Source organism: Protopterus annectens, chromosome 9.part0, assembly GCF_019279795.1.
Source record: "Protopterus annectens isolate FY-2018-M chromosome 9.part0, PAN1.0, whole genome shotgun sequence".
NCBI lineage: Eukaryota > Metazoa > Chordata > Ceratodontiformes > Protopteridae > Protopterus > Protopterus annectens.
In genome coordinates, this window is record NC_056743.1 from 1,120,281,000 (window position 1) to 1,120,297,942 (window position 16,943).

At 38.4% G+C, this 16,943-nt stretch overlaps 1 protein-coding gene across 2 annotated transcripts in view; it reads right to left on the reverse strand.

The window, feature by feature from the left end:
• The window catches only part of PDE1B (phosphodiesterase 1B), a 1,856,783-nt gene that overhangs the window by 237,409 nt on the left and 1,602,431 nt on the right, over positions 1–16,943 (reverse strand). For both annotated transcript variants that reach the window (XM_044083973.1, XM_044083974.1), the window contains exon 10: positions 14,355–14,475. In XM_044083973.1, the coding sequence (XP_043939908.1) occupies positions 14,355–14,475 (121 nt within the window). The remainder of the gene's footprint in view (positions 1–14,354; positions 14,476–16,943) is intronic.

The window sequence follows — 16,943 nt, forward strand, 5'->3', positions numbered from 1 at the left end:
TAGCTATAAGTCTTGTCCCTTAAGTTTGGCACACCACAATGGGAATTATAGACCCATGAGCCTGACTGGCCTCATCTCTAAGGCCATGGAACATGTTATAACTGACCTTATCAGCTATGGCATCAAAAATCTCATGAGGCTTGACCTTTAGCAGTTTGGCTTTGTCAAGGGAAGACTCTGGCTAATGAACATGGTTAACTTTTTCAAGAGGGTTACACTGGTTATTGACAGTGGTCATCCTGTTTACTCAAAGTATCTTGACCTGACCAAGGTATTCAGCACCATACTCCATGTTGGAATTGTAAGTAACATTAACTCTTTAAAAATAGAGTCTTGTGTGATAAGCTGGATTGCAAACTGGCCAAAAGACAGAACATACATAGCATACGTTGCAGGTGGCCCAAGTGCTCAGTGCTGGGACTCCTAGCACCAAACTAGGACTTCTGGCTAATTTGCAGATGACTGCAAACTGGGAGTTATTGTCAAGTCCCCCTCTTATACTCAAACCCTTCAACAAGAACTCACATTCATAAATAACTGGTGTACTGAAAACTGGCTCAAATTAAATGGAAAAGTGCAATACTGTCACACTTGGTACATTTCCTCTCCCGTCAGCATACAACATACAGCATAGACAATATCCCACTTCAAAATGAAAATGTAATTAGGGACCAAGAGCATGGATTGATAATTCCTCTCTTTTCATCATTATGTGACAACAGTAGAAAAAAAAAAACTTCTACTTAGGGCAGATAATTGTCAAGGGAATATCATCCAGATCTAAAGAGGCTACAAAAAATAGAGTGACTATCTCACAGAACTTAAAGTGGCCATGAGATATTCAGTTTTATTGTTACAACTGTTTAATCTGACAAATGTCAAACAATTTTTTTTATTAATAAAATGGGTACACTACAACCCCATCCCCATTTCATATTTTGATTTTATTCATGAAATGCAAATTCACATTGTTTTATGTTCTAGCCCCCAACTCTACTCAAAGTCTCTGTAAGGGGAGAAATAGGAAGTGTTTTCAATTAGCAGTGCAGCTGAGGTTAAGAGTGCAACAATTCCAGGACGGGGAATGACATGCTAAAACAACAATAGGAAGGGGAAGAAAAACTGATGCTATGGAAGGCCAGGGAGTTAGACAGCTGGCAGGTTAGTGTGACCTAAGACAACATAGGTCTTAGTAGTGAAAGAAGGAAGCAGGATGATGTAGGACAGGGGCCAGATGAAGACATATCAGACACCATGGCAGAAGGTGCTGGAAAGGAAGTGATGGAACCAAGCAAGAAGGAGATATATGGAAGGCGACTTAAAGTCATTTATTTAGATCAGCCAAGATTAAGTCACAGATGCTCAGTAATAATAGTTTGAGGAGGCCAATGTTTGTTTTATTACCTGCATGCTAGTAGTAGGTGATCCAAGGTCAGCACATCTTGGAGAAAGACTGAGGCAGGTCCACATTATCTGTCAAGGATTATTCTTTCTTTGAAGTCCCTGCAAGAAATACTTTTTATTTGTGTTACACTTGTTTTTAATTTGACAAGCTTGAGTACAAATATTATAAGAATGTGTGTAAAAAGTTCTTGTGACTGCGCTAATATGATTCCAGCTCATATGAGCTGAGGAGGCATACTGGATCCAGCACAGACAGTGATACTCAAAGTAGGGGATGTAATAATGGAAATAGGTATGTGGCAGGAAATGTTCTTAAGATGTGAAAGGTTAACTAACATGGTTAATGCTTGAACAGACGAGGCGAATTATCAAGAAGTTGAGGAAGTTGCAAAAAACAGGCCAGGTGGTGAGACCATGGCACTTAAAAAGTTGTTAAAGAGTTGCTAATTAGTCCAGAAAAGACAAAGAGTAGGCTGGGCACCAACTAGCAGAAAAACTGTTGGTAAGGTAAGTGAAGTCAGCAGTGGTAACTATGCAGTGTGAAGCGATAAAGTTCAAACAGCTTGTCATGAGCAGAGGAAAAAAGGGATAAAGACAGGGTGAATCCTGGTGGTGGTGAGTTGATCTCACAGATGATGAGGGATAACTTAAAGGGAAGCCCTGGCAGTAGCTCCAAGGTTGACATTGGATAAAATGACTAGATCCTGATTAAAATTCCACAGAATACAAGGAAAACTGATGAACTTTCTTCTATATTGGCACATGATCTGGTGGGGGTGGGAGTTACAGAAGACACCGTGAAGGGTCAAGAATCCAGATAACAGATACGGAGAATTGGAAGGTGCTATGAGATTCTCAGAAATGCTACCAGTATCAAAAGTCAGTAGAGCTAGGAAAGAAAGAACGGTTTACCTGCTGGCCCTTAGAAGAGTGAGGGCATACTATAGTGGTGATAGGAAATTTTGGAAAAGGGAAAAGCTGTTCACTGGGTGGGTTGAAATCTGGGTTGGTGAGGCACATCAAAATTAATGGTTAAGCTAGAGTGGGGGAACATCAGCTGTGCATGTAAGTCATGTTCAACCAAATGTACTGTACCCATATTTCTATGTGTGAGTGTATATATAATTATATCATGAACAGTTATCTGCCCAGAATGTTGACCATCAAATGAAAGAAAACAACACAATGAACATACTTAGCAGCAACTTATGATAAATACAAATATTCAAAATAGGGCGCTTTTATTAATAGTCTCTATCAACTAAATAAAGCAACAACTAACAAAAATGTCAAAACTCTCATTTTTTTGCAGAGGTCATGGGGGGTGGCTACTTATTTATATCAACTCCATGCCTGCACTATAGAGGGGGAAGGGTATATTCTTACCCCTCCTTTTATGTGATATTGCACACTTCCCTAAACCGAAGCATAACTTAACCAACTCTAACAAACCTTTTCAAATTCCATAACATAAACAAATCTACATTAACAGAAGACCCTCACTCCTTTCTACTTACTTGTTCTGCAGTTATAATGAAAAAAGAACAACATGACTTGACTTGTATATATGTGCATTTTTCCAAATGGAAACTCACTCAATTGCACATCCATCTATAGCAGTCGATCAAAAGAGTATTTGCTCTTATTGATTACACATGTATCTATCTATATCTATCTATCTGTCTGTCTATCTATATGTATAACATATGTATATGTGTGTGAATTTATCATCTATATTGATATATATACATATGGGCGGCCACAGTGGTGCAACGGTTAGCGTTGCTGCCTCACAGCAAGAGGTTTTCCAGTTCAATTCTCAGCTGGGGTGCCTTCTATGCGGAGTCTGCATGTCCTCCCTGTGGTCGCGTGGGTTTCCTCCGGGTGCTCCGGTTTCCTCCCACATCCCAAAGACATGCAGTAGGTGAACTGGACACTCTAAATTGGCCGTAGGTGTGAGTGTGTGTGTGCGTGTGCCTTCTGTGGAAGGTTGGGCACTGGGCTGGCAACTCGACACCGTAAAACTCCATTGCCAATCATGAGCGGACAGATGATCCGCTGTGGTGACCCCTAACCGGGAAAAAGCCAAAAGAAGAAGAAGATTGATATATATACATATATCTACATATATGGATATATATATAGATATATATATATCTATATATATATATATATATAGAGTGAGAGAGAGAGTGAAAGAGAGATATATACATAGATATAGGTGTGTGTGTGTGTGTGTGTGTGTGTGTGTGTGTGTGTGTGTGTGTGTGTGTGTGTATATATATATATATATATATATATATATATATATATATATATTCAGAGAGAGAGAGACACACATGCACATATACAGAGCTACTTTACATTACCTAAAGTCCTGCCCTGAACTACCCACAGTGAATATGCCTGAGTGGACACTTGGCCCAAACTATTCTAACACCAGTTCAATCTGTCGCTCAACCAAGTAAAACAAACTGTATTGAACCAGGCTTCTCCCAGAAGGACTTAAGGAAGTATGTGCATCTGCTGCTAAACCTTGAATTTTATTGCTTTTAGGCCCTGCTAGGTGTTCAGTACGCTCCCTTGCCTAATAAGCCAGCAGCCCAACTCTTCTCTTATTGTATCTCTGCACTCCCCCCTCATCCAGTTCCCTGATTTATAGTAGCCCCTGTCTTCCCTCAACCCATCTAGTCCAGGGACTGCCCAGGTGGGTTACAAGTGCATTTCAGCATTTGTCCACTAGATGGCACTCTCTTACCACTATCCTGACTTCAATTCTCTCACCACTGGTTCTCTCTTCAAGCTATAACTTTTCCTGATTTATTCTGTCTCACATATTTTACCCACTCTATCCTATTAACTATATGTTCCCTGTACTCACCCTTCTGCAACTCCACACTTTACTGATTGGTTCTTGATCTTCTCCTGCTCTCCTTGGTTTTACCCGCTCCGTTCGCCTAGCAGCTCACTCCGCTCCCCTACCCTGCCCCCAAATCCCACCCGCCCCAGCACCTCTTCCTTTATTCTCCCATAACCACACCCACTGCCTTCCCACACCAATCAGTCTCCACCTCACTAGTAACACCCATTCCCTTTTCCCGCTCAAATTATGTAACCCTCCTCACCTATTGGATTCCATCGATCCAATTAGGCCTCATCATCCTCTCCACAACCACTCCCTACTATACCCACACTAATCCCTCACTTAACTCTTCCCCTCCATTAGGAACATACTAGCTACTCTAGATATATCCTCTCTTGACCACTAAAACTATACAAAAATAGTAACCCTAAGAAGCCTATTCCATCATGCTCTCTATACACTCACAAATCTCCTATCTACTATTTCTACTTCTCAACCTATCCTATCTTTACTACCTCACCCAGCCCCACACTCCATACTATTCACACTCCTTCCATGTAACTAACCATCTTACCTACTCTCTACCACATTCTTGCACCCCAATCTCCCCCCACCTTAATCCTATAACAAACATCCTACTTTTTCCATACAAACTTATCACCACACATAAACCTTCAACCCCACTGATAACTAGCAAACCCTTAAACATTTCACCCAAATCCAACCTACACTCCAAACTGTGCTATTACCTCTCTAACCCAATCTCATATCTGATCTGCAGTCTACTATCAGGTGACATCCATCCCAACCCTGGCCCACCCAACCCATCCACTACAGACAAGTCCATATTACTTACTTCTTTAAATTCCCAAAGTATAGTTAATAAACTCCCAAACCTCCATGCCTGGCTAATTCATAACAAACCTGACATCCTATCCATCTCAGAAACATGGTTAAAACCCCATATAAAGGACTCTGAAATTATATCACCAAATTACTCTATCATTAGAAAAGATAGATCCCACAAAAAAGGGGGAGGAGTAGCTCTCCTATACTGATCCTCCTTATTAGTAACTCCCTATAATAAGCCTACTCCACTCTTTAATAACGCTGAACTACTCCTAGCAATACTTCAAATTAACAAACACAAGCACATATGTATGGCTTCCCTCTATATCCCCCCAGGGGATAATATTTCTACATTTGAACACATCCTCTCCTGGCTCTCCACCAACATCAGTAACGAAACAATAATCTTAGGAGATGTGAATATTAACTGGGCTTCCATTCAATCTCCAACAAACCCACTTAACATCAACCTCTACAATTTTTCACAACTAATTAACTCTATAACACACCCCTCAAAAAACCTCTCCAGTGACAGTATTTTTGACTGGATTCTAGTCTCACATCCTCAATACTTCTCTGACAGTGGTACTCTTTCTGATCCTCTTAGTGACCATCTTCCCATCTTTTCCCATCTTTACATATCGACTCCCTTTATCCTTACATCGTTCCCATAACTATATTACCATTCATAACCCAAACAACTTTAACGCAACATCCTTCACTAACTCTCTAAAAGCTATAAACTGGAACTGTCTAAAAACATTACCTCTCAACAACGCAGTTGCTCACTTCAACACCTCATTCTTAAAAGTTCTAGACTTCCATGCTCCCATAAGGACAAAGAGAATAAAAACTAAAACAGCCGCTTGGATTACTAAAAACACACTAGCTACTATGCGGCACAGAGATAAAGCCTGGGCTCATTACCTAAAAAACAGGTCTCCTCTTACCCTTCATGAATACAAAATACTTCGAAATAAAGTAAAAAAGCTCATAATTTCTGACCGACAAACTATTTCTCTATACTACAAAACAACAACAAAACAAACCCTCAGAAATTCTGGAAAGGTATCTTCACTCTCCTTAACCCCGGCAAACTAGACACCCCCTCCCCTGACCCTAATGCTCCTGTCTCTGACTTAGCCACCCAATTTAACTCTTTTTTCATTGACTCTATTTCTAAACTTACTTCATCTTTCTCTAATACCACCACTCTCTCATCACCTCCTTCCTCCTCTACCACCACTCTTCCCTGTACTTCCACCACTCCTTCACTCTCCTCCACTAACTCCCTATCCTTCACCCCTTCTCCACCTCTCACTCCCCCCTCTCCATCATCACCCACAAATACCCCCCTTCCCAGTGTCCTCTCTTTTCATTAAAACCTATACCCACTTCTACTGTAAAAAAACTCCTCCAGAAACTGAAGCCATGCTCCAATGCTCCTGATAATATCCCTGCTTATTTTCTTAGCCTAGCTGCTGAAGCAGTCGCCGACCCCATTAGCATTCTAATTAACCGTTCAATCCAGGAAAGCACAGTACCCAAAATTTGGAAAAAGGCCTTCATTATACCATTACATAAAGGAGGCAACAATAATAATGTTACCAACTTCCGTCCCATTACTATCCTGTCTCCTATCTCTAAACTCTTAGAAACATGCATACAACTACAACTTCTTCCACACCTCTTAGATAATCAGCTGCTAACACCCACACAACATGGATTCAGGCCAAATCACAGTACTATGACTGCCCTCCTCTCCTTCCTTGAAACTATTAATAAAGCCCGGGACTCTGACCTTATTGTTTCCACCCTACTACTTGACCTTTCTAAAGCCTTCGATACTATCTCTCATAGCCTGCTTTTAACTAAACTCTCTAAACTTAACCTATCCCCTCCTTCCTTGAACTGGTTCTCCAGCTACTTATCTAACCGATATCAAGCAGTAAAATGGAAAAAGGCCACCTCCTCATTTCTTAATACCCCAAACGGAGTTCCCCAAGGTTCCATATTAGGTCCTCTTCTTTTTAATATATTTATAAATGATTTACAGAACTCTATTTCTTTCTCAAATATCATTCAATATGCAGATGATTCAACTATCATCTGCTCTGCCATATCAACCCCTATACTCCTAAAATTACTCAAGCAGCTTTTTCAACCACTGAGCTTTTGATGAAAAGAAACCACCTTGCATTAAATGCCTCTAAAACCAAACTAATGGTATTTACTCCCTCTAAAGCTACCTCATTCAACTTAAACTCTTTCACTATTACTAGCCAAAACAATATACCTCTGGAACTGGTATCAGAGACCAAATTACTTGGGGTCCAAATTGATAACCAGCTTAAATTCCACTCCCATTTACAACTAAATATCAAAAAAACCCATCAAAAACTAGGCATGCTCTACCGACAAAATCATTACCTTACATCTGTCACTAAAGTAACTCTCTCTACTTCCTTTCTTATCCCCTTTCTTCTCTATGGAACGCCTCTTCTCACTAACCTACAATCCTCTCTAAAATGACAACTTTCCTCCTGCTACAACAAAATTGCCAAATTTGCTACCTGCCATAAGTCCTCCTCCCATCACTGTTCCTCTCTCCAAAAACTAAAATGGCTAGAACTTCCAAATCATCTCATCTATACTCAACTAACTCTTGCACACAAGCTCATTTTCAACCCCGCCCTCTGTCCCTCCCTCTCTTCTACCTTTAAGATGCACCTACCTGCTCGAGTATTAAGGTCCAATAATCAAAATCTAATAGAAGTGTACAAACCATCCCGTCCACCAGGCAGAAATCTTCTATCTTATGGTCTAGCGCGTCTCTGGAACTCCCTACCACCTTCCATTCGTATCACTTTTAACCATTACTCTTTCAAAAAAATCTCTTCACTCACATCTAATATCCCAATGGGAATGCTCCTGCTCTCTCCCCACACAACTAATGATGGCAAACTCCTTCTTCCCTTCATTCATGCTTCAGTTTCCTTCTCTCTCTCTCTCTCTCAATCTCTATTCTCATCAAAAACTTTCTCCTTCTATCAACTCTCCATATATTTATATTCATGTTACTTATATGCTATTTGTAAATAATGCATCAAACTGTAACTGTTATCTGTATATTCCTAATAAGAAATGCCTCTCAGCTGCTACAATGCAATGTTCCATTGCCAGTCTGTTTCAATTTCAACCTCATCACTAGTCTGCATTATTTGTAATGTTTGCTCTATCAATTGTAAATGTTTTGCTCAAAACTACAACCTTTGTATAAATATCATCTTTAAACTATTGTAACCAAGATTGTTATTGGAGCTTTTCTCCCCAGGACTCCATTGAAAACGGGTTCAAATGGCCCAATGGACTATCCTGGTAAACCAACTGCAAATAAATAAATAAATAAATAAATAATGCCAAAGACAAATTGAACAAGATGAGAATAACGAAACTTAAAATGTCGAGCCGCTTTGTTTTTCTCATTGCAAGTAAATACTTGCCCAACGTGGGGATTAATGCCCTTTTCCCCACTGTAGTGCAATCCTGCAGTTTTTATATTTAAGTTAGGGGTGTGGGGGGGGCACAGCCTCCCACCTAGGTGGGTTTCAGATATCATGGTATGTTGTAGTCCCTGGGAAATGAGGCAGTTCGGCATTTTAAGTTTCGTTATTCTTGTCTCAGCCAATTCATCTTTGGTATTATGGACTTTCAGTAATGTAAAGTACATATACATATACGCAGACAGATGATGTAATCCATAACGTCAAACAGCATTTGGTTGACATGGCTTGATGAACTAAACTAGTTCAAATCCTGTTTAGTCAAATGGAAAACATTGCCAAAACCTACTCACCCAGGATACACAATAAAGCCCAATTTGCTGATTCTCTGCTTTGTGATTCATCAAAATAGCACTGAGTTTTTTGAGGTCAGGCATTTTGCTTTCCAAGACTTTGTGTGTGTGTGTGTGTGGATAAATTCAAATGTCTTCTCCTACCTTCCACTCACAGAGATACCATCCAGATTGCCTTAAATCTTACATCAAGTATATGTAATTCCTTGTAGAGTCCTTCCAAGAGTTTCTTCAGAGCCAAAGGTAATGAATCTGCTCTATGTCTGGGCAGTGGGTTTTAGATATCATGTTGTGTGGCTGTCCCTCATTAACTTTTACCTCCTTACCTATTTCTGGGATAGTATCCTTAAAGAGACCATCCACCTTTGTGCTACTTGACACTTCACATATAAAGGCACCATACACCACCAGGCTGCAATACACAGACACACACACACACACACACACACACACACACACACACACACACACACACACACACACACACACACACATAAACATACACACACACATATATATATATATATATATATATATATATATATATATATATATATATATATACACACACACACACACACACACACATATAGGTTCATAGATTAGTACTAGGCTAACTGCCCTTGCAAGCTATTTTAAACCTAGCCAATTATCCCTTGGGAGAATCAAACCCTGCACCTTGTGTTTGTAAGGCAAACACCTTAACCATTAGGCCACACGTGACTGTACTGGCAGCTACAAATCAAATCACAGCGTTGCTTATATCTGTTTCATAAACATATGTAATAAAGCATGGGGTGTGTGCATGTTAGTTATTTCTTCATGCTCAGGTGTATTGTGAGGCATCAGCTTAAAGGTACCAATTAAGCTACCAATTTGTAGGTGGTGAAGGCTCCACTGAGGGCCAGCCAAAATATTTTACCATGTAACTACCAGTCATAGAAAATGTAACATTTGGGCAACCAGACAAACAAGAAGTATCATAACAGTCTGAAAGGGAATTAAACTGAGAAATATGAAGTCCATCTTAATTGCCTGATGACATGGGAGAATGGGAACTTTTCTTTTTTCTTTACCTCTTAAACATTTGAGAGTATGTTTAAACTCATTTTATACACAGACTGTTCCAGATGAACTTCTATCTGAGAACGTTCACCTGCTTTGCATGTATTGTCTGAAAAATAAACCATTTTTTCGCAAGTTTTCTCTCCTCCCTCATTTGCATTCATCTTGTCCCTGCCAAGTCAGATAAACAATCATTTAACTGTGATCAAGAAACAGCAGTGGTTGGAAAGGGTAGGAGTAAACTACATAGGAAAAATGGGAATTGTGGGATCAACACATGCAGAGGAGAAATGAGGTTTAAATGAAGGCAGGAACTGAATGAGCTATGTAATGGTTGACTGACAATGACTGGATATATTACAAGTGATGTATAATATTTGCAGCTACAGTTCTGTCGGCATGGTTTGTAATTTATGAGGTTTGTAAATGATATTGGGTCGGTATGGTTTATTTTCATTTATATAAATGTAAGATTTCCTATGCCACACATGATAATTTAATAAAGTTGTTTCTTGTTTAAAAACAAAAAAAGAAACAGCAGTGGTCTGACACATTCTACACAGATATCACGCCCAGAAATATCTACCTTTCAGCTGGGTAAACCTTAATGCTGTGATTCTGTCTCTTATGTCCCTTCTCACTCTCACACACAGACTTTAACATATTAATATTAATGACCTAACTGGTTATGGATTTTATTGGTTGGCTTTTAATCATTTGTGGCCTCATCAACTTATTTAAACCAGTTTTGTTCTGCATTTTTTGTTCTGAGGAAGTCAACATTGTTTGATGAAAGCGCTTAACCTGATTAATAACATTTCTGGAGACTGACGCTACCTAGGCATGATGCCAGGGCAATCCTACCATTAGCCTAGTACACACCTATGAACCTATGAACCTATAACATGCACATATGTGTGTATGTGGGTACATATCACTTCACCTAAAACTCATTTCACTGACAAGTAGTACAATAAGGCAAATCAAAGGTATATGTCCTTTTCCCCACTGTAGTGGGATCCTGGTGTTAGTATTAGAGTTTTAGGTGAAACGAACTTTAGGTGATATGGTCTTGGTGAAATGTGTTTTAGGTGAAGTGATACGTACCCGTGTATATATCTATATATATATATATATATATATATATATATATATATATACACACACACACACACACACACACACACACACACACACACACACACACACACACACACACACCAGTAATTAGATAACTGTGATCAAGTAATTGCAGACGCTGGCTTCTTTCATACTCAGGCTTCCTCCTTAACCCATCAACAATAATCTTTTGAATGAGTACATCTGTGATGATTAAATGTGATTAAATGAAAGAAAAATCATTTTATCCTTTTCACTTGGAAATTTCACAAACAAGAAACAACCAGATATATAGCAGTGTAATCATGGAGACCAGAGCCATAGCTGTCTCATCTAGCACCTAGTGCTGTTGCCTGATGTGACATCCCTAACTGGAGCAAGGAAGCCAGCCAGGTGTGTTCTTTACCATCCATGCTCTTCTCCTTAAGGAATAACAAAAAAGCAAAGTTCTGTTCCCCAGTCTGTTGCTCCTAATGAAAGGAGCAGGCCTGGTCTGTAGGTCCATTCTTTAAAACCCATGCTCTAAAAAAAAAAAAAATAAGTAAAATCTCAATTTGCTACAATTTATGCAACATGAGGAACTTTTAAAGTTTAAAATTTTGCTTGCTACATTTGAAGCAAACATTTACCTACACTTTAAAATTAACGAACTTTTTTCTTAATGTCACACATGGAACGTTAAAGTACTGCTTTAGTTCATACCACAAATGCAATACTGACATTACTAAATGCCAGTAATGCACTGAAGACCCCAGTATGTCCTCTAACACTTTGTTCCCAGGGTTGCTTCTGTCTTTGCTCCCATACCAGCTATGTTTCTAATGGAGAGATAAACAAATTCTGTCCACAGTAATGTATTTCATATTGCTTCTCTTTCTCTCATAATATATCCAAATATTTAAATGTATATCTAGGAATTTTGGATGATGTTTTTATCTTTTGGAATGGCTGTGAGGGCACACTAAGGGATTTTCTGGAATACATAGATGGGACCACTTCTTTTTGGAAATTCACTCTCAGTATGCCGCATGTAAAAATAAACTACCTAGATCTAACTGTCAGCAAAAACATGGAAACATGTATGTTTGTTTCGACTATCTGCAGGAAGGCCACCTTCTCTAATTCATATCTACATTTTCAAAGGTACCACCCTTTCTGGCCAAAGAAAGGTTTTGTTAAAGGCCAGATGTTGAGGCTTGCTAGGATAATTTCAGATGACAGTACATTAAAAATGATCTGGAAATTTTGAGAGATACGTTTTTAAAGAGAGGGTACCCCTACCAATTTCTGTCAATGTATGATGTTTGTAACTGAGATTGCGTCGGTATGGTTTATTTTCATTTATATAAATGTAAGATTGCCTATGCCATACATGATAATTTAATAAAGTTGTTTGATGTTTAAAAAAAAGAAAAAGCAAAGGTCTGACACATTCTTACACAGATATCACCCCCAGAAATAGCTACCTTCCAGCTGGGTAAACCATGATTCTATGTCCCTTCTCATTCTCACACACAGACATGCACATACGTGCGCATGTACACACACACACACACACACACACACACACACACACACACACACACACACACACACACACACACACACACACACACACACACACACACAGCATGGGGAGCAAGTTTAAATCAATTCAGGGGGAAGGACTACTAATACAGTTCAGATAAGTACAAAAAATCACCTGTTAACAGTGATAACTTCAGCAGAGCAGTGGTAGTCAAGTATGGGTCTGATACCAAAACTATAAAAGATATCATGAAAGAGAACTGGAACATTTTGAGTTGCTTTCACAGCAATATTGGGTGAAGGGCCATATTTTAACTGTAAAAGGCATGTTAATACAAAGGAAAAATTAGAATTACAGGCACCAAAAACAAATGGTAGTATAAGCAACAAAAAGGGACTAGTGACATTTGGCCATTATAGACGATGTAGGTTCACCTATGCAGGGCCAAATTGAAGTTTAACACATTAAAAATTAACTAATATTTAATGGAAAATACACGTGACGCAGAAGACGCAGTCTACTTATGTTTCTGTGATTACTGTCACAATTTTCATGTGGGTAAAACAGATAGAACCATAACCAAGCATATTAATGAACACAATTATGATACAGAAAATAAAAATGACAATAATTAATTTTTTAGACACACTCTGCAGTGTAAACAGTACTCTAAGGTTTTGTTTGTTGCTCTTGGAAATGAGAGTACAGAGAACTAATTTGTCAGCTGTGGCATAATGCCAAGCCCACTTCCTGGGTTAAATAATACCATATCTATTAATAGTATGTTAAAATGCTGCCAAATAATGAGCTTCAACAAATGTGGAACTTCTACTGTGTTATGGGTGCCTTCTTTAAATATCCACTTCTTTTTAATTCTTAAATTCCCAGGAATGATGGGATATTAACAAAAATAAAAACATTTCTTTTTATTAGAATGTAACTTTTATAATTAACTTAAGGAGTGTTTTATTTGTATTTTAAATATTATTTTTCATTTTAGTGCACTTTAAACATAAGTAATGGTTTAGACATGTGACTGCTAAATGGGTTATTTAAACCTGCAACATTTTGTAAAAACAGTTCTCATGAAGTCCTGATGTTTTGCACAAAAGTGCTTAACTCTAATAAAGTCTCTGTTTATTTCACAGCATTGTAGAGAGTTGGGTTATGTGGCTTGTTGCAGTTGTGCTTTTCATTTCAGTTCTTAGTTTCTTGGCAGTGGAAGCTCATTTGTGTTTGCGCTACTGGGGTACCCAGAGAGGAGTAAATGGAATTTGCAGGAGCATAGATGGAGAGGTACAATTAGGTTCTGGGGAAGAAAACATGATAAAAAAAATATGTGACAGAATGTGTAAACAAGACACATTACTTGGACAGCATTAGTAACAGCCAGGAGAAGGGTCTAAGAAGTACTTCATTTGAAATAAATGTCTATGGTCTTTTCATCTTTGAATGTTACATTTACTAAACTCCAAAGAAAAAAAATGGATTGTGTGCTGTTTCACAAAGTCTGTTGGGTAATGGAAATTTAGCAAATAGGCTGTTAAAAGTATGAATGTATAATATAATTAACATAAAGAACAACAGTATAAAAACAAATCAAAAACATTTTTGGTAAGATGTATACATTATGTGAGATCAGCATGCATATGTATTTTGTTATTGTTTACCTGCCTGAAGAACTCCTCCATCAAGGCATTTGTCCAGGCACTGTGCAAAGACCATTGCTTTGTAGGGTGACTGATATCGGCAGCATGGAGCAACAATGAGAGAGCTTTTGGTTTATCAACCCTAGAACAACATAAATACAAAATGCACTGAACATATGATGCTTCCCAAAGATCCTTTGACAGAAACATTGTTCTGGGTTATGGGCAGTTTTGTTAGCATTTTATATAATGCATGAAATATCATGAGATACTCATCATAATCTGGTAGGAAAATAACCAAATCCTTGCAGCTGTTAGACATTTTTAAATACTTATTACTCAGTTGATTGCTTTGCTGCAGAGGTGTTTGATGCATACAACACAGAAGAGCTGATTAAAAATCTAAATAAAAGTTGTAACAGTTACATTCCCATGATGGGAAAATGAAGGCATTTATATGCAAAACTGCCATTTTAATTGCTTGGAGAGTAATTTTTTTTTTTGGTTCTCCATGTAACAGTGAAGCGTCAATCATGAAAAAAAATGAGGTTGAACTACTATGAAATTAGGATTAGAAAAATATTTATCAGTGTCATTTATCATAGGCATTTGATCAAAATAAACTTAAAAAACTAAAAATATATGATCTACTGAAAAAATACAGATTCCAGAATAAAAAAGGAAATTCTGAATGCTAACTTCCTTTATTTCTGTGGAAGAATTTCTAAAAAATAGGTATTTCAAAACTGATGGAATGTTCTGCAAGTTAGGTAATGCCAACGTACAGGTATATCACTGCAGCTGTTTAAAGATGGGTGTAGCTCATGGCAGAAAGTTAACCCTCCCAATGAAATGTTCTAGTCTATTACCGGAGAACTATGTTTTATAAAAATGTCATCACTCAAGGCAGAATAATTTACATCATCACTTTCACAATAATTCTATAATATTTTTGTTTTATTGTTGGCATCACTCTGAAGCTTCCAGATATGGTATAACTAGCTAACGCCAGTCCTTGGTAGTTCACCCCCACCTCAAGCCTTTTATAGTCTATTATAGGTCATTGCTCACTCTTGTTCAGACTGCATATTTACAAACATGAAATAGATCTCATATCAAGCAACAGACTCTGTCCTGGGACACTGGCCAAATGACCCTGCAGTTTTGTGGCTTAATGAGGTTCCTGCCACTCCATGGACAATGCAATGAAGATGGTATTCACTTCCGTCGTGTATGGCGTGGGCTGGGAAGCAGTATGCGCCATTAGATAGGTTGGACTGTCACAATGTTAAAAATAAAATAGTTGCTGTTGTATGGAAAAAACAATAGACATTTTGTTCAGTATGGCATTATAGGGATAGATGGCTGGCATGAGAAAAGACCCAGGAAACATGACAGTTACATTCTTGAGGCAGGAGTTGTGGGACTACAGGGGGTCTAGGCCATCTAATCTACAGCAATGTACTTAATCTGACAAATCAGCTGAAAGCTGACCAAACACTTAATAAGGAAAGTTTCATAAAAGAGAATTAGTCTGTGAGTGCTTTGCCCCCTCATACCCCCCAAAACAATGAGGTCACTGTACCTCAAAGTAGGGAAGAATAAAAGGCTTGCAGTGACCTTCATCCTCAGGCCATATTTTCAGCATAAGCCATGTTTTTTCCAGTTTGGCTATATTGCAATTAGAAGTATGCCCTTCTCCTATCCACAGGGACTACTGGAGGATACCAAATTGTCCAAGAAATGTAAATGAACATTCAAAGACTGTGATGTGTTGATGATGGAGATACTCAAAGAACAAATAAATGGACTGATAGTGATAGGAGCTTGTCTGGTAGCATCACTGGTGAGGAAGCCGAGCATGATAGAGAGGTTCACTGAGTATGATAGAAAGGTTCACTGAACATGATAGAGAGATTCAAGGAGCATGATCATGACCAGGAAGTATACTAGTCCCTTGCTTGAGTGGAGGGCCTACCCAAGATCTGTTCCTTATAAACTTTGTAGAAATGGAAAACAGAGATTACTGAAACATTGGTTCACTAATCATGTGAGATTTGGTGTACTGTGGAGAGATGAATATGGGAGCATGGACAATGATTATCATCTTGAGTTACTGGGTAAGCCTTTGAGAAAGATATAAAGAGCAGAAAGGATAAAAGTTCTGTGGAAGAATTATGGAGCAGGCAGAAAAAAACTAGTGATGGAGGTTGTTAAAATGGCCATCGAAAGAGAGGAGAAAGAAGAAGCCATTTTAATTTAGAGGAGAGGTGAAAGAGGAATGAACAAGTAAGAGGGTACATATAAAAAGATGAGCAGATGAAGAGGGTCAGAAGAATAAACCTATGATGAAGCTAAGTGGGGAGCAGCTAACATAGTTAAATAAAAACAAGGTTAGTACATTAAGAATAGGAGAAGGGGTTTCATATTATTATGTGGAAAAGTGAAGGAAGAAGCATGGCTCTGCCTGTTACAGGTGGGTTGGGCTAAAATATGAGGCTTCTTTGAAATGGGTGGACGTGAGGAATAAATATTTCCTCTTGTCCTTTACTAGACAACTCTTTAGATAAATTGCAGTGTGGGAGGTGATGAGTTAGAATTAGTTGGATA